The sequence below is a fragment of the Benincasa hispida genome, chromosome 9 (genome assembly GCF_027475165.1).
Source record: "Benincasa hispida cultivar pf3 chromosome 9, pf3_genome.v1.1, whole genome shotgun sequence".
Classification (NCBI taxonomy): domain Eukaryota; kingdom Viridiplantae; phylum Streptophyta; class Magnoliopsida; order Cucurbitales; family Cucurbitaceae; genus Benincasa; species Benincasa hispida.
Genome location: NC_143486.1, coordinates 70009118 through 70034418, shown reverse-complemented (window position 1 = coordinate 70034418; position 25301 = coordinate 70009118). Strand labels below are relative to the sequence as shown.

The following is a 25301-nucleotide window of genomic DNA, read 5'->3' as shown; positions in this document are numbered from 1 at the left end:
TCGACATGCTGAAATTTTAAACGAATTGTAATTAGTAAATTTCAATTAAATACAATTTCATTTTAGCAAAAAGTAATAATGTACCCAAATTTCATTATTTATTTGCAACGATACTATAGTGAATTAGAATAAGTGCTACCGAGGGGCAAACAAATACTCCTTCACTAAAGCAAGACATTCTTGACTAAATACTATCTCCAGAATAACTCTTATTCCTATAGTTATTTAGTTACTGTTTTTTGTCAGAACTTACTAACACTTAGTAACTCTGTAAGTGTAACCCTCGATTTTTCAGACTTTAGAGGTCGGCCCTAACGATGCTACCGAATTGGAGAGTCAAGGTTGGGAATGGACCTAAGAAATCCTATCTATTTCTGGAGTTTGAGTTGTTCTGAATCCTATATTACAACCCTTCAAGGGGATACCGTGGTTAGCGACTAGTTAATGCCGCCTAAAAATGATAACAGGCGCAACATAAGAATCTCATAGTCCAAACTAATGGAAGAGACTGCAGGACACGTTGACACATATCCTTCACTCACTTACTATGAACTACTTCCCCAATTCACCTTGATCTTGACCTATGCAAACACTTTTCGAATGGAGATCAAGCATGAATCTCACGGTGTGAACTTTTAGGGACGTGAGAGTTAAAATCAATATATCGTATATATTTAATTTTACTATGAATTACTTCCCCTATTCACCTTGATATTGACTCATATAAACACTTTTCAAATGGAGGTCACTCCCAGGGTGACACGAAGTGAAGCATGAATCTCACGATGTGAACTCTTAGGGATGTGAGAGCTAAGAACAACATATCGCATATGTTATTAATCTCCCACTGAAGTGTTGTAACAATATATCATATATGTTTATTAATCTCCCACTGAAGTGTTCTACTTATTCGGGTATACTTGTACTTAGGGTTATTCCGGCTAATTAAACAACCTAAGTTTATGTGGTTTATTCAAGTATAACGTTTATAAATGGATTTAACCTACGATGTCTAGGTGATAAATCGATTTTATTACCTCACATCGCTCATGCATGCTCATAAAATCGGTTAACAATGCTCAATTATTCGGTCATAATCCCCATGTAGAAGATCTTTCGTAGACCGTCAACTTAAATACCTCCAGCCTTAGACAGGATTATATACCGGTTGATTTTATAACCGTGTTTTATTAGATAACAACCTATTTTAACTATTAAAACAAGTGGTTAATCTATGTGAGCATGCAACTTATCTTTGTTATGGATTTTAATGTCTAATCCAATTTTATAACAACTTATAAAATAATAGATGTGCTTTGCATCCATAACATACATCAAAGGTATTCAAACTTTAATATAATATTTATATTAAATTTTAGAAACCATAAGCATGCAAACTATATATTATAACTATTTATAACATATATCCAATGCATGTAACATGCTCCTGTTGGGGTTTATGCCCTAAATCTCGTAGGGTTCTGTAGTTTATAAACACTTGTATGAACAAACATTGTGTGATGTATAATATATGATATTTTATTCACTTTAGTCTACGAAATATAAGATATTTTAGTTGCATTACCATAAATCAATAAACTAAGATCCTTGGTTATCGTTGTAACTTAAGCATGTATATGGAGACATACAAGTGGATCGTGCTTTAAGTGATAACCTAAATGGTCTGTAGTATATGGATAAAGGAGGGATACCTTATCCTGGTGACATTACGAGTGTGACCCGCTTTGTAGGTGTTACAAATGTTGTAAAGTACTACAAATAATCTGATCCTGATCATTCATGTATTAGACATGTGAGCGTGGATACTCTATACAAAAGAGTTTATATAAGACCAAACCACGAAATGTTTAGTCTCGTTATATAACGTCGTTCATAATTGAGACTTTCATTTCACTAGGATGACCATAGGTAACATGACCTTAATCCTGAGTGAGTTGTGAACTCTTGCCTATGAGGGCGGTCCTTTGATTTGTATGGGTGAGAGTGGTCAGATCGCCAACTCAACAAGCCTACCATTTTGGGGATTCGTTTGATTGAGGAGTTGGGAACTCAACTACACGAGATAGAATTCACTCCCTCCCCGAAGCAGGGGTAAATAGATAAATTACTCCCTTATGGGCTGATTTCGGGGCTTGAACAATGTGACGTCACACCTTCTCTTAGCCCAAGAAGAGTTTAATTATAGTGGGACTATGATGTATTGTTCATTAGAGGAATCAGTGGTACTTAAGAAGTTAGATGTAACTACAGGAGAAAATGGTAAATTGGCCCAGTTGTACTTACGAGCGATTTGTGAAAAGTCATCATACTGTTGATTGGTTATATCCAATAGACACAGAAATATATATGTAGTGCGAAGAGTGCAGTTGTCGATCTTTAGTGGAGTGCCCGACGGTTAATGGATGGTGGATATCGCGATTAAAGAATTTAGTTAGTTATTCACGTAAGGTTGGAGCTTCAAGTTAAAGGTCCCCTTGGTAGCTCAATGAATTCAAGTTGAGAATCAGTTTTTGGGTTAGTTTGAAATGTTCAAATTAACAAGAGGGAATTTGATTATATATGATATAATTAAATTAATTCAATTATATATGATATAATTGAAATGATATATTTGATACATTATTTGATTGGAGGAATTAATATAAATATGATTTATATTAAATGTCATAAAAGAGAAAAAGAACTATGGTTTATATGTTGCATATGATGCAATATTAAAACTATAGGTTAAATACAATATGATAAGTTAGTTATTGTATTTATTTATAATTTATTAATTATGAGATAATTAATTTTCTTTTTCTCCAAGAACCGACCTTAGTGGGTGGTTTTAGACGGTTTATGGAAATTGTGGGATAAAGATGAAAAATGGTTTTTCATTATTCATTCCAAGAGAAGTAAGTTATCAGATAAATTTTGAGAGATTAAACGATCGTATCGAGTTCACTATATGATAGTGCCTTTTACTACCAATCGAGTGTCGAGTCTATGCGATAGACTTCCAATTGCTACACGGTTGTTCTGTCCAATACTCGATCGTTTACTCCTTCCATTCTTCCTTCCCTCTATTCAAAATCATACATAGCTTACAACTTCTGGATTCTCACACCGAGAATACCAAGGTAATCTTATGGTGGTGTCGAGTTCTGTTCAAGGATCGAGGATCGAGTTTTACTCACTGGTGATCGAGGAAGTTCCAATTTCTCGTTGTGTTCATGACTGGTCGAGGGAAATATTTGAAGAAAGGGTTATTCAAAGGTATTGTTTTCTCGATCCCTTGCATTTACTTTGAAGCATGCTGTAATTTATGTTGGGTTTTATGTCCTAAAACTCGTAGTTTATAAAGTTAAACATATTCGATTATCAATAAAGTTGTTATTGAATCTATTAATTGCATTCATAAAGTCTAAATCCAATAAACTATTTTCTGCAGAAATTTTGAATTTTTAGCAAGCATCAAACGCTTCCATTCTATAATGAAGTATTGATGTATCTAATGCATGCAAGCAATCAGCCATAATGCTGATTGACACTTCAATTTGACCTTGCAAATGGGCTAGGTGTTATATTAGAAAGAATCCACTTCAAAACAAAGCAATTTGGAACTTTCCACTATCAAATTTAATTTTCTAATTTTCTAAATAATAATCTTCAATTGCTCTTTGATGAATTCAAAATTAATCAAATATAAAATCTCAATTTCTCAAAATTGAATTTGAAAATTTGAAAATTGAAAATAAATTTGATTTTTATTAATTAAACAAATTTAATTAATTAAACAATAATTTAATATCAAATATTAAATTAATCAAACACCTAATTTCAAATATGAATCCTATTCCTGTAATCAATATTTAAATATTTTAAACTCTTCAATTTCTTTTAATTTCGACAAAATTAAACGTTAATTATATTCGAATATAATTATCCAAACCCTAATTGAAAATCAGAATACTTCAAATTGAAAACCCTAAATTCAATTTGAACATTTCAAATTGAAAATCTTAAATTTGATTTTGAACATTTCAAAATCACTCAATTCACTCATCCAAAGTGTTAAAGTTTTATGAGCTAGTAGAAGGACCTTATGGACGTACAGATCATACTCCAACGATTTGAGTTTAATTTAGTTAAACTCTTTAGACCTAATTAATCAATAGTCGTTAACTATCGAGTCACACCACTATAACTCGATAGCTACACTCTCTTCACTGTAGATATACTTCTGTCTACTTAATTTAACCATAATCAGTAAGTCGACCATTCACAGGTTGTTTGTAATAACAGTTTTGTCAAATGTTGTTATACCCTCGAAATTACATCTTTCTCCTTAAATCTCACCGATCCTCTAATGAACAATTGGTTTGTGATCCAATCAGTAAGCCAAATCCATCTCGGATCAATGAGAGGGTCGGACCCCTTGTTCAAGACCTGTATTCAATATTTAAAAGAACAACCTTTCTCCTATCCCTAATTTGGGTAGGTGTGAATTCCGTTTTACAATCTATGTCCCCAACTATCTACTCGATCTTACTCCTGAAATGGGAGGTTTATTGAACTGAGGCTATTAAGCCAACTCTCACCTATGCAAATCTAAGGATAATCCTGAATATACAGGAGTTCATAGTTAGTTCAAGATTAAGATCGAGTTACCTAGATCATTTATTCGAAACAGTCAATCTTAAACAATAGACAACGTTTATAAAGTAAGAGTGACTCATTTCTTGGTTCGATCTTATACAAACTCATTGTATAGGACGCCCCCACTTCTCATGTCTCCATATGAACGATTCAGGATCACATCGTTTGTGTTATCTACAAAGCAGACCGCATCTAATAGTGTTACCAAAATAAAGTATTCAACCTTATTCATATACTATAGACCGTTTTAGCTATCTACTCGAACTTGATCCATCTTTATGTCACTACATAATGTTCAAGTATTCATATAATAATCATGAATGAATTTAGTCTTTATAAGTGCAATTTATATGTTCAACAACAATTTTGTTGAATAAACGTCAATAACATCTTTATTGATAATAGAAAATGTTTAAAATCATAAAAGTTTTAAGACATACAACTCAACATGTAGTGCACGTGCGATCCAGAACATCTAAAAACATCACAAACCTGTTATTACCTCAAACTTCCTTGGCAACATAAAACAATGATTCTAATAAGAAATCAAAATTTTTTTGCCACCTCCAACCATATAATTATTATTTTATAATATTTAATAATAAAATATTCATAAAATATCATTGATTATTTGAAAAACTATGAAACCTGTGATGTACACTATTTTGACCACGTACTATTCAAATTACATTAAATAATGTTGGATCTTATTTATTAGATTAAGTTACGCAATCTAAATATCAAATAAAATAGCTTCTTATTTTATTAGAAGTTATTTTATTAAATAAATAATTTATTTACTCATTACAAAAAAAAAAAAAAGTGTACAAATTAAATTCCATTCATATATTTCAATTACAACAAAATTTTAACATTGAAAACTCAATTCAAAAAATACAAAAGGCACTTCCAAGACGGGCCTTTTTACCCAAAAGATTGAAGGTTTGATTTCCATCTCCATCATTATTATACTAAAAAACACCAAATGAGGTATGCACAGTTGAATAAACTAAACAATATATATATAGCCATAAATAAATCTTAACCTAATTTAATTACATTGATGACTCAAAAGCTGACTTTGGAGTATACAATAATATATTGTTGCAAGTTGCAAATACAAGGGAAATATATATATTTTTTATTTAAATACAAGAAACAGACATTATGACTTGGCAAAATGTAGACCCAACCAATCTCTGAAGGTGATGACAAGATAAGAAAAGAATTTAATTCTCAAAACATTTCATTTACAAAGTGGAGTGCCACATTCCTCTGCCTACTCTTGCCTCTCAAAGCTGTAATAATTTACTAAAAGGAGATTCAGGATAATATATATATTCTACATATAACATTACCTATTTAGCTTACAATAAATAGCCTCATTCTGGAGCACGAAAAAATGTCCAACAAATATAATTACATGTACACAAAACATAGGAATAACTGCGAACTCCCGGAACAATTTAACCAGTATTTCGAAGTGATTAAGCGAATCTGACTTTTCTTCTAAGTCACCTCAAGCAGTATCCCAAGCAAAAACAAGCTCCATCTTACCGGAACTACCAAAGCAATTGATGTTGAACCAAGTAAATGATTGCAGAGAAGTCGCTAGAGACTACACGATGAAGGCCGAACGAAAAAACCTATTCGATTGAGCTGATTACATGTATTGTGCCAACCACTGCTTACACATATCAAGCACGGGGAGGGCGTTTGCGTGCAATGCCTGAAAGAGAAACGGACAGCTCAACTTGAGTTACTGTTTCTAAATCAAGCATCCAAAGCGCTATAATCTTCACATTGGTCAACATTCACATTAACATCACAAGGAAAAACAAAAGACGTGACGTTAAATTCATGTGAGTGTGTGAGAACAAGAAAAGGTGGTTGGTATAGTAATACAGACATCATTGCCACTAAGCCATATAGTCGATCAATTTACTTACCATAATGTATATATTGAATAATTTCTCTCTTTTTCCTTTGTCCCAAATCTATCTCAAACAATAAACAAATTCAATGCATTTAAAGAACTCACGTTTAAATAATAATAAAATCAAACAAGAATTATCAGGTTGCATGAATTAACAATTTTAAAAACCGGCAACATATATATATATATGTCATATCATGCTTGAACGACAGGTGGTGTTTGGTTTAAATTTTAACGAGTGGTAAAAAGTGTTCAGACGAATTACATACACTTTTTAAAGATTTCAATGGTCGAAACTGGCTTGAGAAATTAATTTTAAAAACAGATAAAAAAGACACCTGGTACTTTTAGAGAGAGTATATAAAGTTTCTTCAACGTATATAAAGGGTAGGAAGGAAAGTAAGGTAAGAAAAATAATGGTCATCAGATTCCTGGCCGAGATCAAACTAAAACTCAGTTCAAATTAGAATTCCTTAATAGATGTGCTCAAGATGCCTGACCTGATGAGCTACATACTCAACATCAGCAACACTTCCACTTCGTGAAGCGATTTGGAAAGCACTTTTGAGACGGCCGCAGACCACACAAGCCAAAACTTTTCTGTATGTACGAGATGAGTGCCATAAGGATTTGAAGCAATTGTATGGATTATGAAAATTCAAAATAATGCATGATGAGAAACATAATAACTTCTTCAATGGTTCATATCATCGATCATTCTTGTGAAAATCATACTATAATTGAGGATGAATTATTATCATCTCCACTCCCAGCATCGATGACAGAATGAATGCAGGAAATTTAACAAAGTAATGGACTCAAAATTTTATTAAAGTGAATTCTTCGGCCCTTAGTATAGGCAGAAAGTCAATGTGGTAATAGAAAATTGTTGAGTAATTACTTTACAAGCTCAATAAAGCTTACAAATCCATTTATCATATGTGGTTACTGTACTCCTGCCATCTAGATTTTTCATGGGAATATAAATTATCTTAACGTACAGAGAAACCTCCCTCAAAATTCTAATAGTTGTTCTCTAGTCCCACCCAATATACAATATGCCAATCTCCTTTCCTCTGTCCCTTTTCGAGCTACTTCCTAACAAAGTCCTATTTGTGGGGGGGAACTTCGGTGCAAAAAGGATGTCTCTGTGAGACTAGGATGCCTCTGTGGGTTAACAGGGCAGTCTTTGAAACATAAACCCAACATTCGAACGTGCATGGCATGGCTCTTGGGCCATAATCCAACAGAGCCTTCATTTGGTCGATATGGAATGAAGAAATTTGCAGAATTTTCAAGACAAGGAGAAGCCTTTTGATTCCCCTTTTCTGATTCTCTATCCTTCTTGGCTACATCCCAAGTGAAAAGATCTCCCCTCTAACAATTATATTATGAACTCTCTTCTTTTCAATTCCTTTGGATGGAGTTTTGTCCCCTTTTTTTGTAATGTCATGCTAATAATGAAATTCTCTAATAAAAAGAAAATTATAAATTCATAAAGTGGTCATGACAGTTTTTTTACACACGGACACATATCGGAATGAAGAGCAAAATGATTACCTGTGACTGCTAGTCAGCATATCTATGAGACGGTCTGGCCGCTCCTTGTGTTTGTTAGCATATACATTTATCGCTGCTCCCAAAACCTACCATTCCAAGAACAAGTATAATTAAAACATACACATTCTCCAATATGTTACACAGTAGAACAAAAGTACAATTTCGTTACCTGGTCCCAATCGCCATCCTCAATGGTGCCTTTGATATTTCTGAAGAACTCTGTCAACTGACCACCTTTCTTCCTCTCAGCAAGCGATGCAGCAACACCAGCATATATATCAACAGCTGGAGGTGGCAAGACGGTGTTCAAGTTTTGTTTTTTTTTTCTTTTTTTTTTTTTTGGAAACACAATTATAGCACAATCTTAATAATTAGAAAAGAAAAAGTTGCCCAGCCTACACAATGCAATTACTACCTGGAAGACCAAACTGATATATAATCTGGAAGGCCAAATCAAAGTTTTTCTCCACAAGGGTCTCAGCAATCTTACATCTTCTCCTGAAAAAGCAAAACAGCAATTGAATTTCTTCATTTGCTTCTTGTGAGCTATACGACTCCACAAAGTATTTAAAGCACATCGTCCTTTATCTTCTTAGAAGTCAGAACACACCTTGCTTGAGTAAAATGATAGAAAAAAGGACAAGGGTCTCAGCATGGGACTCTAATCTTAATCTCTAGATATTATGATCCACACTTTGCAATAAGATTTTACTTCTTTTTTATTTATTATTTATTTTTAAAGGGGAAAAAACCATTCCCAAGTTGGAAATAATATATTTCTGCATGAAAAGATCAAGAGTCATGTGGTTACTGGCTTACTGCATTTTAGTATAATGAAAATAAAACCTTGTTGATGAAAGTAATAAAACCTGAATGTTTCAGGATCATTTGGATTTCCAAAGAGTGAATGTTTCCATTGTGGTCCATCTGAATCATTGAATGACTTCACAACTTCCACCTAAAAATGTCAAAAACCCACAAGAAGATTTTAAGAATTGCTTGTACAAATTACACCTCCACCAATGACTTGGCACAGAGAAACATTATATACTGCTGCTAAAACAAAGTCCACGTGATCTTAACTTTTAACTAGTATCATAACGAACAAACATCCATCTTTTATCTGCTTTTGGATAAGGAATCTATCTATATGTATTTGACCATTATGTATGGGCTCCCCCTCCTCTTATGTTCATCTTTTGTTACCACCGGGGTTGTCTTCTCCTCCTTTTACTTTGGGATTCTTTGTAACTTTAATGCTTCTCCCTTTTGTACCTCTTTGGATAATTTCATTCATCAATGAAGTGTTTTTTATAGGAGACCAGCAATTTCTTCTTTAATAACAACCAAAGAATCTCATGATTTTTCTCACGAAGTAAAAGTGCGAGAACTGTTGAGGATGAAATATATTTAATTTTTCCGAACTTGAATGCAAATATTGAGTGAGAAATACAGAGTTGAGTTTTCCAATGAATAAATTTTTTATGTTGATTGTTAACCACTGACCAAACAAATTATCACAAGTTATTTGAGAATTTATCCATTCATATTGCCCTAATGCTACACTTAAAACTATGCTTTAGCATTATACGACAGAAGAAAGACAATAACATCCACTTTAGATGGCAGACATTACTTGGATTGAAATCCTGGCAGAAAACCTGACAAGTCCTTCTTCAGAGAGCTTCTCAGAGGCACTTTTCACTCTAACTCCCTTTACCATAGGCTTAGTAGAATCTCCACCTTTATGTCGTGCTGATAGTGCCTCATCAAAGTGCATCTGTATTTAAAATGGCAATTGAATAACAAAGCTAAAATTAGTTTTGCATTTTTATGCGTGGTTTAGTTTCAGAAGAATTATGTCAAAATTCAAGCCAACAAATTTCCATCACCACCAACCTAATACAAAAAATTTCCATTTTCTATACTATGATAGCTATCAATTTCTATACAGTAATCTTTAGTTTATTTGAGATTTACAGACTTGGAATGCTCAAATTCTAAATAAGCGTTGTCATTCTAACCATCAATTGAATATTTACAGGTCAGTTTAACATACAGAATGGGCACATCATGCTTCCGTTTCAATAAAATGCCAATATGATTTCACACATCCAACCTCACTCAACCTTCAACTGCCCATCAAGTCATTAAAGATCGTATCCTAGCTTCCTACGCAACTTATCTATCCAATAATGTACTGTAGAGCTATGGAGTGGAAAAATCAAACCTGTCTATCAATATGCATTACTGGTTTGGGAACCAAAATTCCATTAAGTTAATGTGATCTAAAGGTGCTTGTAGTCTAAGAAGCACGGATACGAGACACGGACACGGCAACACGTCATTTTTTTAAGACACAGACACGGCAATGACACATTTATTTCAACATACATTTCTTAAAACATATATCATTTTTAAACAAGAAGGAATTTCAAAGTCAATGGGTTTTTCAATAATGTGCTTAAAAAATATGAAATGAATGTTTGAATAGATACCGAACATGTTCAAGAAAATAATGTTTGAATAGATACCGAACATGTTCAAGTATATGTGTCAAGTATATGTAGGCAAGATTAATATAGTTTGCCTAAACGAAACAACCACAATATGTATCAAGTATATGTAGGCAAGATTAATTCAGCCCTTTTGCTGCTGCATTAATATAATTACATAATTTATGGAAGGAAATAAAATAGACATTCTTTCCCTATTTTGAGTTCCGATGATGATTTCAAAGTTGCTAAATATAAAATGACTCAAACACAATCAAGAGGCCCTCAACCCAACACCAAAGCAAAGAAGATCCAACATTAGAATAAGGTCGAACAAGTAGCATGAGCAGGAAATAAAATTCAGATATACCTTTGCATGTTCTAAATGCTTGACTGCTTCCTCTGGTGAGTAAGAATTCATAAACAACTGGATACAGCAAAGCCCAGCAGCAACATGATCCTGTTTTAATACCTGTAACATAAAGAGAAACAATAAGAAATTTGAAGACAAGCTGAAAGGGGGGGAAAAAGCTAAAAGACAAGCTCACTAATCGATTTATCTCTAGTTTCGTTGTTTTTAATGATGGTTGGTCACTTTTCTCCTTCAAGATGGTGCGAGTTTAGAAAACACATTCAAAACTTAAATCGATTTCAATTTCGGGAGCAACAGGTTTATGGTTAACGAGTATGATAACTTAAGTCATTCTTCAGTCAACTTATCAAGATAGTAACTTCATTGTTCTTTTTGTCCCACCGCCAGTATTTGAGTACTATACTAGATAGTTCAGCAAGGTCAGCACATATAAAATTGCAAACTACTGTTATGCTCCATTACGTGCCATTAGCTACCAATTTGTATACAATCAATAGGAAGGCACCAAGTAAATGAACTGAAATAGCTTAGTAAACACCACATTAACCCAATCCCTCAAAATTAAAGTCTTGCAAAGGGAAACAGGGTACCTGAAACACGTATAAATAATTAAAATGTTTGTGTGTTTCACAGAAGTTACAAATACGAGCAAGTGCTGCTGCCATATATTGGTTCACCGATCCATCCTGTGGTTTAGTAGATGATAACTTTGCTGAAATCACCTCCTCAAGAATAGACATCGCACCATAACCAATACAAAGGTCACACAGATCATCAATGGTCCCATAATCGGTTGCCAGTGAATCAGATCTTTGAGGTGAAGATGAGGTGACAGTTCCCACACTTGTGGGTTGAGGAGGTGCAGGGACAGAATCTAGAGGAAAAAACAGCATGCAGGCATCTCTGTAATGTCCATGCTTAAACATAAAGCCAAGCAACATTTGACATGCGTACTGCAAAGAACAAAAGCACATATCAATGACCCCATCTTATTTCAAATATATCTAACTCAAAATGATATGTCATAGAAAAGTACAAATTTGAAAAAAAAAATGCAAAGAAATAGTCATTCAATGAGACATTCTTTTCAGAGGCGCATTGGAGAATCTTGATCATATTCTTTGGAGATGCTTCATGCCATTATGTTATGGCTGATTAGGGTTCACTTTTCGGAGTGGTTTGGCGCTTCTTTCGCTCATAACCAAGATTGTTGAACAATGGTTGAGGAGGTTGGGTTGTCCCCTCCCTTTCAAGACAAGAGCAGAGTTCGCTTGCAAGCTTGATATACTAACCACAAGAGTGCAAACCACAGCCAAAAAGGATGAGGGATACCTAAGCCTAATTACAGAAGGATTAAAAAAGGAATGACCCCCGATCTTAAAATTCTAAAAATACTAATAAAATAGTAACAATAATAATATTATTATTATTTTAAAAAAAAAAGAAAAAAAAAAACACTAAAATTAGAGATCTTATCTAAGAAAAGTCTTCTATTTGTTTACTTCCAGAGAGCCCAAATGAAAGCTTAGATAGAAGGCCCTTCACTTTTGTGGGGTATTTGACTTGAGAGAAACCATAGCATTTTTAGAGGGGCTAAGGGGTCTTGGGAAGTAATTTGCGATAACGCTAGATTCAACCCTCTTTATGGGTGTTTTCTTCCAAGGCTTTTTATAATTATTAGCTAGGCCTTCTTTCTTTTTATTGGAGACCCATCGGTAGGTTTTGGCTCTTTTTTGTTGGACCTTTTCTTCCATGCTCTTTTATATTCTTTCATATCTTTATATAAGTTCCATTTCTTACAATAACGGTAAGGGAAGAAATGAAACAAATGAATTTGGTTGTTTAAGCATTTAATGAGATGTGAAGAAATGAAACTTGGTTCTTTTATCTTTTTTGGAAAAAGCAAAGGAAACAAGCTATAAAATTCGAGAAATAAGAAACATCCATATACAAAAGAAAAAAATGCTAATCAATAAACATATTAGGTCATTCACTGCCAATATTGTGAGCTTTCTGTTCCCATATTGTGCATCGTACAGTGAAAACAGATGTCCTGTCCTAATGTCAAATCTTTCCTGCTTCAAATCATTATTAAAATACAAAAAGTCAGGGTGTGCTGACCCCCTATAAGCTAATTTTTCCTCCGCATGCTATACTTGACAGACGGTGGCAGTAACAATTAGAAACAATATCAGGGAAAGAAGCATTGCACACAGCAGTCATAGTGCCAAGCATTACAGACAAGCTAAAACATGTATACAAAAAGATTTGGCTTACTTCTTGCATGTAACTAAGACATTCAGTAAACCGGATGCTGTCCAAATTACTACGAGGTCCATCGTCTAACTCTAAACCATAAGGTGAACCATCGTTTGCAGACTCTATAAACCATCGGGATCTTTCTGACCGTGGAAAAGTTGATGGCATATGTAGAACATTGAGATAAGAATCTGCAGAAAGTGAATCATCTAATATTGTTGGCGCGCTTTTAGCCAAATGCTCGTACCTGGAATTTAACTTCTATCAGTTATTTCAACAACACATTTTTTATATTTATGCTCAAGAAAAAGGCTCAATTATAAATCTACTGCATCAAAGCAACTACGTCATGTAATCAATACATGTTCCATTGAAATAATATATAGAATAGCATTGTTTTACAACATACACTTCATGTGTCAAACGAACAAGTTCTAGTACTAGAGATGGCGGGGAAGAAGTGAAAGTGAAGACAGTAAAAATGGATGTACCAACATATATTGACAACCAACTGAATGAAACAGAAAGTATTAGGGGAAGAGGAAACTGGGAAATAAAAATTGAAAGACGTACAGGTTCTTCTTTTTATTGATCAAAGAAAGGTTTTTCCAAAAAGAATCAAATTTCATTAGATTGCACAGCAGACATCTAAAATCTTATATTGTATTTCATAAATATTCAGCTGAGAACCGTAAAGATATCTCATCAACTAGCCTGACATTTTTGGTATCCAAGGAAACACTAATCAGCTACAAGAATCAATGGTCAGAGATGGCTGCCACTTGCACAAGCAAAATACATGAGATGAATGGAAAAATACTACGGGTTGTTTGGACACTATTTCCAATATAGTTGCATTTTTCCATATTTTCGTCTATTGAGTTATCACAAATGATTTTTTTTTTTAAAAAAAACAAAATGTAGTTCCAAAAAATAAGAAGTTTGATGGCAGTGAATTCAGTTTGCTTAATGATATTAGACACATTTACTAGTCATTCTTTAACTAAAATTTCTAATTTCAAATTTCAAATTATTAAAAAAAAAAAAAAAGTATATTTTTCAGGCAGTGTTCCATACTAGTACAACCCCTTAATGCAGAAGAACGGCATCCTATTTATCTTCCATTACAATCTTCTTCTCGTTTTAAAAAAAATTATAATAGAATCATCAGCCTTTTATTTTCTACTCCTCAAATTCTAGCAAAAGGGCCACGGAAGAAAAGGAAGAAAAAGAACATTGTAAGTAAAATATTGTCTTACATTGATCGAACAGTAGCAACCTCCACAGGGGGACCTCCTTCAATAGTGTTGATAATATCTTGTACAAAAGCCATGGAATCACCCTTGTACAACTGAAAAGCTTGCCTGAGAAACATTGATGACAATACAGAAATAAGGTTACCTGAAAATTTGCTATGAACCAGATGGAAACGAATGGTTATTTAAAACTGAGACAACTTTTTAGATTACTCCACAAAACAGAAGGTCCTTTAAAGAGATAAAGTAAATACTTGAATTTCACACGTGCTTGCACATAGTGCTCCATCCGTATCAAAGCGTGGCCCCATGCATTCCAAACAGGGAAAACATCAATCTGAGAGATAAACAAAAACAGAAGTTTATATTTCACATCGTTGCAAAAGGCAATGGCTATGGCACAATATCAAATTCATATTACCTTGCACTTTTTGCATGTATATACAGCCATGCTATATCTCTCTTCCAGAATCAACCTATCACGGAGACGAGCAGATGACTCCACATCAGCAATATCATCAAGAGATGCAGCAATTCCTGACCCCAAGAGGCTTTGAAGTAACTGAGCACGAACTAGCCAAGTGTCGGCCTGAGAATGAGCATAAGAAATCTTGTCTGTTGACTGACTACCCAGACTCGAGCTGCCAGCATCTGAAGACGTGTCATCAAGATCCCTACTTTTTTCAGAATTACTTGATAAGTCAGTACCACCAACAAGCTTTCTCAACAAAGATTTAGCATAGAGTAGCCCCTGAACACAGAGAAAAGATCCTTTTATTAATCACCCCCATTAAGTTATAATGTGATTTACAGAGGAAAATATCCAAAATTGCAATTGTTTAGGAGAGCTCTACCAAAAGCAAAAGATATGTTTAGAGAGCCACAACATCATCAGATCATGGCAAGGACATGACAAAAAACAAACCTGTACAATAGTCTCTGTAGCATGATATGCACGACCAATTATTTCCATTGATGCATTCTCAGGCAATCGCTGAGAGCTCAATACATTCTTCATCTGGTTGATACACAAGTCCATGGCACTTTTGGCGGATGTTAATTCATCAGAACAGAGAGAAAGCAACGCCTACAAATAAAAGAATCAAAATATACTGAGATGTGCAGCAGAGCATACACACAGGGAATTTCAATTTCTACCACCAAATTTGTCATGGATAAGTAAAAACAATACTGACAATATCCAAGAAAAAAGGTCAATAACCCTACCTACAATTCACTGAAGAATGTAAATATCAAGATTCTAATAACTATTTGAGTAAAAATTTGTCCTTGGCCTATTTTTAGTCTAAGAATATTATTAGGTTTCTGCAGTTTGTTGGCTAATTTGACAAGAAATATGTGAAGGCATTTTTTTTTTTTTCAACTAAAGCTAAAGATGCTGAAGCTGCTTGGGTTCAAATCGACTATTCTACCTATAGTGTTTTTTTTTCCCCGTTTTTTGGGTAAAAGAAATATAACCAAACATAACTTTTCATTGATAAAATGAAAAGAGACTAATGCGTAAGGATACAATAATCTTCAAAAGGAAAGAGAAAATGATACAATAATCTTCAAAAGGAAAGAGAAAATGCTAGAAAACAAAAGGAGAAATACTGATGAAATACAAAGAGGAGAAGACAACAAAAAGCACACACTTAAACCTAACAAACCAGCTCCAAAAAGGAAATCAAAACAAGAAAGCACATAAACTATAGTTCCTCTAAGAATATCAAATCTTTAGATTTTGACTTTGTTTTCTTTTTTCTTTTTGCTCATTCCAATCGAATGGAATCTCCTTAAGCAATCTAGTACTTTTTTCAGGATGCATTATCCTCCTAATATTTTATAATTACTTTTCGTTCTTTTTATAGGAAATATAGAAACCTTTATCCATGACCTATTAATTTCAATAAAATATTTGTTCTCCAGAGATGCATAAAAAAGTAAAAAGAAAAAGTGCTCCTTAACCACTCCCCCCAGCCCCCACACAATCAAACCTCATAAAACCAGCTTCAGGTTGTACACGTATGACAAACAAAGATGCTATGACCTAACGATATTTGAGCAGTAACCTTTATCTTCTATAATGAACCCAATTTTCCTTATCAAGCTCACTGTCATACCTTAAAAAGAGTAAAGTCAGGGGCACTTTCATATCTATGAGATCCACGAACAGCTTCATCCTTTTCTGCATCACCTGTTAGCATCCACTCCTCAGAAATTGAAACAGACGGAAGTCTTTCTTGACCATCCGTGGAATATGATGATACCCGATCCTCTTGAATTCCAGTCATTGCCTCCCAAGCAACTCTTTCAGATGGTGCGAGTCCAGAACTCTTCCTTTTTCTGTAAAGCTCTTTTGGAGCAGTCTTCTCCCCAGTATTATTTCGAGGAGCCCATGAAAATGCTCTACGAGCCTCTTTCTGGAAATTACTTAGGCTTGTAGTGAAGGATGACCTTGCAGACACTCCTGATCTTGGTTTCGGTTTAGGTCTTGTGCCTGAGATGGATACACGATGTTCTCTGGGTGGAGAGTTGATATTGACAACCATAGCTTTAGTGGCATAAGTAATGATGACATTGTTGTCTCTCAAGGAAGGAAATTCTTTTATAATCTGCACATGGATAGATCATCAGATTTTATCTCAGAGAAACATAAAAGAGATGTCTTTGAATGCTTAACTCAGCATTCCACCAGATGAATACAATTTACAGCCTCTGGGATGTTAGGAAAGAATGAAGAGTACTAAAAGTCAAGGGTTGTAATACCAAAGAAGCAGATTGCAATTGCTTCCTCATCAGCAAAACCTCCAGTATCAAATGAGGATGCTCATGTAATGATGAACATCTTTGCTGCCATGGAAGTGGCAAGGCAGCCAACACACGAAGACCTAAGGCCCAGGAGTTAAGTCGAGATACCTCAACTTCGGACAGATTTCCTTCTCTACGCTTCAGGAAAAAGTGAACCTTTGGAAAAAATGGAAAGGAAATGATATTTAAGGGCCAAAAATGGAAAGTAAATTTGGATAAATAGATCTAGCCAAAGTTTTAACTGTTAGACTAGGATACAATTATTACCAGAAGTTGCTTTGAGCGAAGATTGGGTAGTAATTGCATTGCACCCATAGCCACAGGCAATGCATCATCTGAATCACTTAGTGAAGAAAGAAAGCGTGAAGCTTCTGCTGGACCTCCACCATTGAGCGGGTCAGCAGTCAGAAGCTTCACAAGTTGTCTTCCCTTTAGTTCTCGGCGTAAATCTATAGATAGTCCAGCACTTTCAGCTACCTCTAAAGCAGCAAAAACAGCTCCTTTCCCAGCTAATCTAAGAGCCAAGCCCTCAGGATCCTCCTTACACTCTACTTCAACCTGTTGTCCAAGAGAACAGCATAACGGTGAATCTCGATACAAAATCCTAGAAGAAAAATGACTTTAGAATCTTTCCCCACTCAAAATGTAAGTTTCTTAAAACATATATTTGTGACCTCTTGCCAGCTGCTAAAGTGATCGTCAGCACTTAATATATGGCCATACTTCTGCAAAGCTTGTCTGACTTGCATGACCTACATTTCCCATTTGATTAATCCAAAAAGCAGAAAGGAAACAGTTTTGGCTATCAGGAAGAGTAATCCACAAATAACAAGCAACAAAGGCCAAAACAGACTTAAAATTTAAGAGTCACACTTGATTTTTAAGAGAATCGGATTGAGGCAGGTGGCAGCTGCACATAGTAAGAACATTCAAAGCAGCATCCAGCTCCCACCTATGCATATACCTGGAATGAAAATTCAGAATTAGAAATAAAATATTTCCGCTCCCAAAGCATTTTGAGCATGTATAAAAGGAGGACTGAAAAACATGCTGCACTATCATGAGCATATTTCTTTAAATTAATAATTTGTCCCAGAAAGCAGTCAGAAGTTCATGTTCTCATTGGGCAACTATAACAAACAAAATAATAAGAATGATGATATGAAACCATTCTCGTATTTACTAGAGAAATCAAAAAGCAGAAAGCGTGCAAGTTAAGCTAAAACACCTTAATTCTAGAGATCAGCTAGAGTTTACGACCAAAGGGAGAAAATTTTCTATGGCATCACATACTTGAGGGCAAGTCTAGCTGCTAATTGTTTATCCTTCAACCGTAGACAATACTGCCAGCTAGTACTCCAGACACCAGGATTTCCATGATGTTGAGATTGTCTAAAAATTGAATCTCTCTCTTCATCACGTTCAATCAGTAGTTTAAGCAACCAATCAGACGCTCCATTACGAAGAAATCGATCAGAAATAGCAAGAGCATCCATTAACTGGCCATCATCAATTAATCTGTTCTAAAAAATGCCACTTTGTTAGAATCTAAAAACCAAATTTTGATTATGATAAATGAAAGAGCAATGTCGTAAAAAATTCAATGATCAGTATAACTTCATTGGTAGGCGTTCTACTAACCATACAACTAATGATTTCATAATTCAGTAAAGTTGAACAGTGAAATTCTTAGAAGCAAATTTCCAGATTAAATAACAAACCAAACATGAGCCACGACGTGTATTTTTTTTTTTCTTAAGAATATTACATCACATGTTAGGTAGAAGAATTTGAACCCACAGAATCTTAGAGGAAGCAGAGATTCATTAAATGTTGAGCTATGCTAGGTTCGCACCATGTGTGTCTCGTATTAGGAACATAGATACTGGTTTTCTATCTTTTTTTCTTCTATTTCTGGTAAGATATGCAATTTATTTGGAATTGATCAACAAATGATAATGCATCTGCAGAAGACTGCCCCATGTGTACTTCTCTTCCCACATGCATCTGCAGAAGAACTGAGAAACATAAAAGAAACATGAACACCTTTTAAAAGAATGCTATTACGGAAAAATGGGGAAGAACACCTTCTAAATGGTGGTAGTATGGAAACCTGAGGATGGTCACTAGCCTAAACCGCCCCTCCAATCACTTATCATAGAAAGGATACACGTCTGTAATTATCATCCTATGTATTTTTTGGAGAGAGCAGATCTTTATAAGGCTCATAATGCATATAGTAGTATTTTCTGTGTTAAATAAAGGGAAATCGCTACTGATTCCTATCAAACGCCTCTTAAAAGTGCTATTATAGTTCTTCAAAAAAAAAAATGATCTTACGGACCATTTGGAAAGGAATAAACATCTTACGGACCATTTGGAAAAGACAGCCGCCTTCTTTTTAAACGAAAACAAAAATTTCATTGATATAATGAAAAGAGACTAATGCTCCAAAATACAAAACCTCCAATCAAAAGACAAAAATAAGTGACAAACACAACTAATGAAGAACAAAAGCCAAAAAAGAGAGAACTTCAACTAAGAAGCACAAAAATTTAGAGAGCCCCCATATAAGAATCTTGGCCCAAGGAATTGGGGGGAGTGGAGTGGAACCTCATTTGACCCAAGGAGTTGGGTCGCACAAAAAAAAAAAATCAATTTTAAGCCTTATTAACTCCTTATATCATGGACCCATAAATTCACAACTCCCTAAACTTCACAACTCTGTTCTTTGCCCTAAACACCACTTAAGAGACAAATCGAACCAAACCAAAGGGAAACATCAAATCAAAATACTGACAAATTGCACCGCAAAAGACCAAAAAGCTCTGGAGAAGCCCTTATGAGAGGGAAACGAGACCCTAAGCAAAGGGGAGTTTAAGAATCTCTCATAGAAGGAAAAGAAAAACAAAAAGGGACAAAAAAACCCTCAAACAATCCAGAAAAATGCAAATAGCTCTACTCTAAACGAACAGGGAACTTCTACTTTTCCATTGCTCACACTTACCCATGATTGTTCATCATCATCGAAACAAGATAAAACTTTAATAGAAGAAGGGGAATGGGATACCCAATTAACAAATTGAACATCTAATCCAAGGAGAGAAAAAAATAGATTGCTTAAAGAACTTGTCAAGACTCATTGACTGATGCCATTTAGAAGCGTCTGATGAAGAAATCAAAAGATGAGTACAAGACTTCTTTTAATGTTACTAATCCGAGCGACGAGTACAAAACTCTTCTAAAGCATTAGAGTCTCTCTCTTCGGAATCAAGTCCACTGGAAATTTCTTTCTTTCGAGAATAATACAAAGAGAACGCTTTCATAAATCTTGGCTTCACCACCCTGCTAGAACTTTGTTAGGCCACTGATAATTCATCAATATAGGAGGGGTAGAAATGTCAATATAGAAGGTTGTGAGGGAATGTTATTGATTGGTCAATGGTGGGAGAGAGAGAGAATGTTGAGGTGTAGGGAAGTGTGGAGGGATAGCCCATTTTCTTTATTTGAGTTTTGGTTGAGTATTCTCACAGTGAGAAAGGAGTCTATATTGCCTTAGGGCAATTTTCCATTCAATAATACTAATCTTGTAACAAATTGGTATAAGAGCATGTCAAATTGGGAAAATTGACTAAGAATTTTGAAGAACCAGTAGATGCCATTGATTGTTAGATTGAAGTGATTAAAGAGGGATTGAAGAAAATGCCTTAGGTTGAAGGAATGCTGGTTAATGAGACCCCTAGGATTGCTATCTGTGGAAGGCACGTTGGAGGGAATTCAAGGCTCATTGAACAATCTTGAAGAAACAGTAGCGAGGCTCGTGAGAAGAATGGATGCAATGGTGGCACCGGCCCAAGTTGAAGAAGAAGTTCCGACATTCGATCAAAATTGGGGAAAGAGAGAGAGGTGCTTTATTTATAGGGACAATGCTTACAAATATTCTGAATAACATCTAACTAACTATTTATAGGGACAATGCTTACAAATATTCTGAATAACATCTAACTAACTATTTTTAAATTAACTCTTATTCTTAACCAAGTATTACATCCTTTTCTTAATAAATTCATTTAGTATACTTTGACGATATCTTGATTTATAGCAGGAATTTTGAGGAGCACTTACAGCACCTTCACAAATTGTTTCAAGCATTGGGAGCAGAAAAATTATATATCAATCACAGGAAGTGCCTCTTTCTTGTGAAAGAAATTTCTCTCCTCGGCTTTCTAATAGGCCACGATCAAATCAGAATTGATCCAAAGGAAATTGAAGCTGTCACCCAATGGCCCACCCCTGTTCTGTGAAAGATGTTCAAGCATTCCTTGGCTCGGCCTTATAAAAAATTTCAGCTCTATGACAGCATCCTTGACTGATTGTTTGAAGAAAGAGAGCTTTATTTGGGGCCCAAAACAATAAGACAGCTTTGAAAGCACCAAGGAAAAGCTGAGCAGCAGCCCTGTTTTGAGACTACCAGACTTCTTCATTTAACTCGAGATATACGCAGCGGAATTAGGATCTAATTACACTCTAATTGCTCTTAAATTAAAGGAAATAAGCATGCATCATGAAGAAAAAAACAATGGATTAAAAAGTGTAGGATACTACCTTTGAAGCCCCCGAAAACTGCTTCTCCTCGTTGAATCTCGACCCAAACTCTTTCGGACCACCACTAGAGTTGACCTACTATCCTCTAGACTCAGAACCGAGTTGTGGGACCCAGTGGATGAAGAGAACCGAGAGAGAGAAAAGAGATGGAATATAAGATGAATTTGAGTTTGGATTTTTATTTCACTCAAAGAACATAGGATTTTCCAGCCCAAATTTAGAGTACCCTTTTTCTAAAATGGCAAAAGTCTTTTAACTAAATTGAAGAGTCCAATTTATAGAAAAAAGGCATGCAACAATTGCATGAAAAATCTTCACAAAAACCCAACACCTAGAATCTACTCACTTAGTGGGCTTAATGTCTCCACTATAAGCCAACATCTAGCCCACTATTTTGTTAGTGGAATTATCCAATAAAAATTTGGTTTTTCCCACTAACTATAGTCAAAGGGCAAAATAGTCATTTGGTTAAAGTCAAACTTTGACCAAAAAGTCAACATTTTGACTTTTTATGATTTTTTCCGTGTTGACTAATTTTGACCTTCTGAGCATGAATCCGCATTCATTTTCTCGAAATTCAAATCACATTTGAATATAAGGTCGGTCAAAGTTTTGACTTTTCAAAGTCAAAAGTCAACTCTTTGACTTTTTACAACTTTGACCATTTCCATCATTTTCGAGCTTCCGAATATGAACATATTCATATTCTTGATATTTAAATCACATTTAAATATTAAAGCTGTATCTCTAAGCTAAAAAAGACCTGACCACTATATCACATATACTTGTCGGTTTCTCTCTCTCTACCTAATTCGAACAATTCAAATTATTCTATCATACTGTTCTAAGTTTATTCCATATGAGCTAGTAGGGGAACCTAATGGACTTATAGATCATGGGCTCCAACGATCCAATATTAGCTAGCTAAACTCTTTAGACGGAGCTAATCAACATTCGTTAACTAACGGGTCATTCCACTGGAGTCCCGAAGTTGCACTCCCCTCACTATAGATATATTTGTGTCCATTTGATATAACCATGATGAGTAAGTTAATCCTTCACAGGTTGTTCGTAATCTCGGCTGGATTATAAAAACTATTTTACCCCCAAGACTACATCTTGTTCCTTAAGTTCCACTGATCCTCTAATGAATAATTGGTTTAAGGTCCAACCTATAAACCGAATCCCTCTCGGGCCAAGGAGAGGGTGGGGCCCCTTGTTCAAGACCTGGATTCAGTACTAAAGGGAACAACCTATCTACTGTCCCTATAACGGGTAGGAGTGAATTCCGTCTTGCACCCTATGTTCCCAGCTATCCACCCAATCTTACCCCTGAAATGGAAGGCTTGTTGGGCCAGCGATATTGAGCTGCCCTCACCTATGCAGATCTAAGGATAATTCTGAGTGAACAGGAGTTCATAATTAGCTCAGGATTAAGGTTAAGTTACCTAGGTCATCAATTAATGAAATAGTCAGTTTTATACATAAAACGGCATTTAAAACGTAAAAATTGACTATTTCATGGTTCAGTCTTATGTAAACTCTTTAATAGGATACCCCCATTCACATATCTCTATATGAACGATTCAGGATCACATCGTTTGTACTATCTACAAAGTGGGTCGCATCCATAGTGTCCCCAAAATAAGGCGCCCAACCTTATTCATATACTATAGACAATTTTGGCTATATATTTGAACTTGATCCACATTTATGTCACTACATAAAGTTCAAATTACATTAAATAGCCTCGGAACCTTAGTTTATTGGATTCAAGATTACAATTTCAATAACAACTTTATCGAAAAACAAAACAGAATATATTTATTAATTTACAAACTACAAGTTTTAGGACATAAAATCCAACAGCCACCTAATTAGAAAAGTGTATTGAGAGTTTTGAGCTTAGAGTTTTTCTAAAGCCTTAATCTCCATGTATTGTTATTGAAGATCTTTGTACTTGTCGTTGAGATCTTTTTGGTTCGGTAACCATTGTAGAACTCGGGAGGAGTTTGATTTGATATTGTATTTAGGGGGAGCCTAAGTACATTGAAGATGATGAAAACTCATATTTAGGGGGAGTCTAAATATGATGAATGTGAGGCGATCTCACTCTTAGAGGGAGTCTAAGTATGTTGTATTGAGAGGATCTCATACAAAGTTTGAAGAAGCATTATTGTGGAAGTGAGGAGAGTTCAAACTTAGGGGAGCCTAAGTTGGAAACTAAAGAGGAAACTGTATATGAGTCACCAAAGAGAGTGTCTATCAGATAAATACTTTCATTGTAATTGTTAAACTTTTTATAGTGAAGTTTCGTTCCTCCGGACACATTGTCCCCCAGATGTAGATGATTTTGCACCGATCTAGATGACCAATCTCTATGTCGTTATTTTTCTATTTGCTTTCATATTGCCCACTTGTCATACATATTGTTTGTGACATTGTACTTGACATTGTATTTTGTGTTAGATCCACCTAATTTTTCAAATCCATTTCAAAGTTCATTTAAAATGTAATAGTTGTGTGTCCATTGTATATTTACAGTCATTTAAAATTCATTTTAAGTATAAAATTAGCGTATCAATAGGTGATATCAACTAGATTCATTCTAATTAAATTTCAAGTATAATATTTGTGTATTAGTATATCAATGTCAATTTAAAATTCATTATAAGTATAACATTGATGTAAGTATATTATTACTTCATAAAAATACATGTGCTTCCAGTATATTAGTAATAGATAACACCCGTTTAAATTTCAATTTCGAGTGTAACATTAGCATATCAGCGATTTATCAACATGCATTCAGAATAATTACCAATATGATGAATTAAGCCATTAAATTGATGATGTTGTACTAGAAAAACAATACTTTAAAACAAATGAGTAAGAATTCAAATTAAGACCACAAATAATTTATGAGCACTCATTGATTAATAAATTTAACGCAATGAATGATAAATTTGTTATATTAATTATATTATTGATCAATGTACCAAATATAAAATATATCAATTAGTTGATGCACCAAATATAAAGTATCTCACATGTACTACTGATATATATATATATATATAAATTAAAATTAAAATAACAAATATAGAAACTAGATATAATATATTTAACAATGATTCTCCTCCCCTCCTTTTTTGTATGAAATTGCTCAAAAGATTGAATTTTCACTCACGTTGTTGAACTAAGTTTGTAAATTTGAAAATCTAGGACCAAATAGATATATAATTCAAAGTTGAGAAACTATGTGCAGTTTAACTTATTGTTTTTGTATGATTGTCTATTTTCAATAAAGATCTAATTGAATTATGGCTAAATTTATATAAAAT

General features: G+C 34.5%; 1 protein-coding gene across 3 annotated transcripts; it reads right to left on the bottom strand.

Annotated features, from left to right (window-relative positions):
• Positions 1 to 5868: 5868 nt before the first annotated feature.
• On the bottom strand, positions 5869 to 19324 carry LOC150034043 (uncharacterized). Of its 3 annotated transcripts, none has more exons than XM_090316972.1 (21): positions 19208 to 19222; positions 18646 to 18870; positions 18226 to 18316; positions 18027 to 18104; positions 17620 to 17910; positions 17311 to 17508; positions 16665 to 17156; positions 15467 to 15628; positions 14963 to 15292; positions 14796 to 14878; positions 14545 to 14649; positions 13304 to 13532; positions 11617 to 11979; positions 11024 to 11125; positions 9795 to 9938; positions 9028 to 9116; positions 8574 to 8656; positions 8328 to 8443; positions 8159 to 8244; positions 7099 to 7198; positions 5869 to 6391 (listed from the first exon to the last, which is right to left on the bottom strand). In XM_090316972.1, the coding sequence occupies exons 2-21, from the start codon at positions 18846 to 18848 to the stop codon at positions 6326 to 6328; spliced, it is 3411 nt and encodes a 1136-aa protein (XP_090173098.1). In that variant the 5' UTR covers positions 18849 to 18870; positions 19208 to 19222; the 3' UTR covers positions 5869 to 6325. The 3 variants fall into 3 exon arrangements, 2 of the variants coding, with proteins under 2 accessions (XP_090173098.1, XP_090173099.1); XR_016531678.1 differs by having other exon boundaries at positions 5985 to 6391; positions 6612 to 7198; positions 19208 to 19324; XM_090316973.1 differs by lacking the exons at positions 18646 to 18870; positions 19208 to 19222 and adding an exon at positions 18581 to 18605.
• Between the last annotated feature and the right edge of the window lie 5977 nt (positions 19325 to 25301).

Coding starts and splice junctions, on each gene's coding strand:
- LOC150034043 (XM_090316972.1), bottom strand. CDS start 18,848: ATGGATGCTCTTGCTATTTCTGATCGATTTCTTCGTAATGGAGCGTCT. Junction 17,509..17,619: donor TTCGCTCAAAGCAACTTCTG/GTAATAATTGTA, acceptor TTTTTTCCAAAG/GTTCACTTTTTCCTGAAGCG. Junction 8,657..9,027: donor AATGATCCTGAAACATTCAG/GTTTTATTACTT, acceptor TTGCTTTTTCAG/GAGAAGATGTAAGATTGCTG.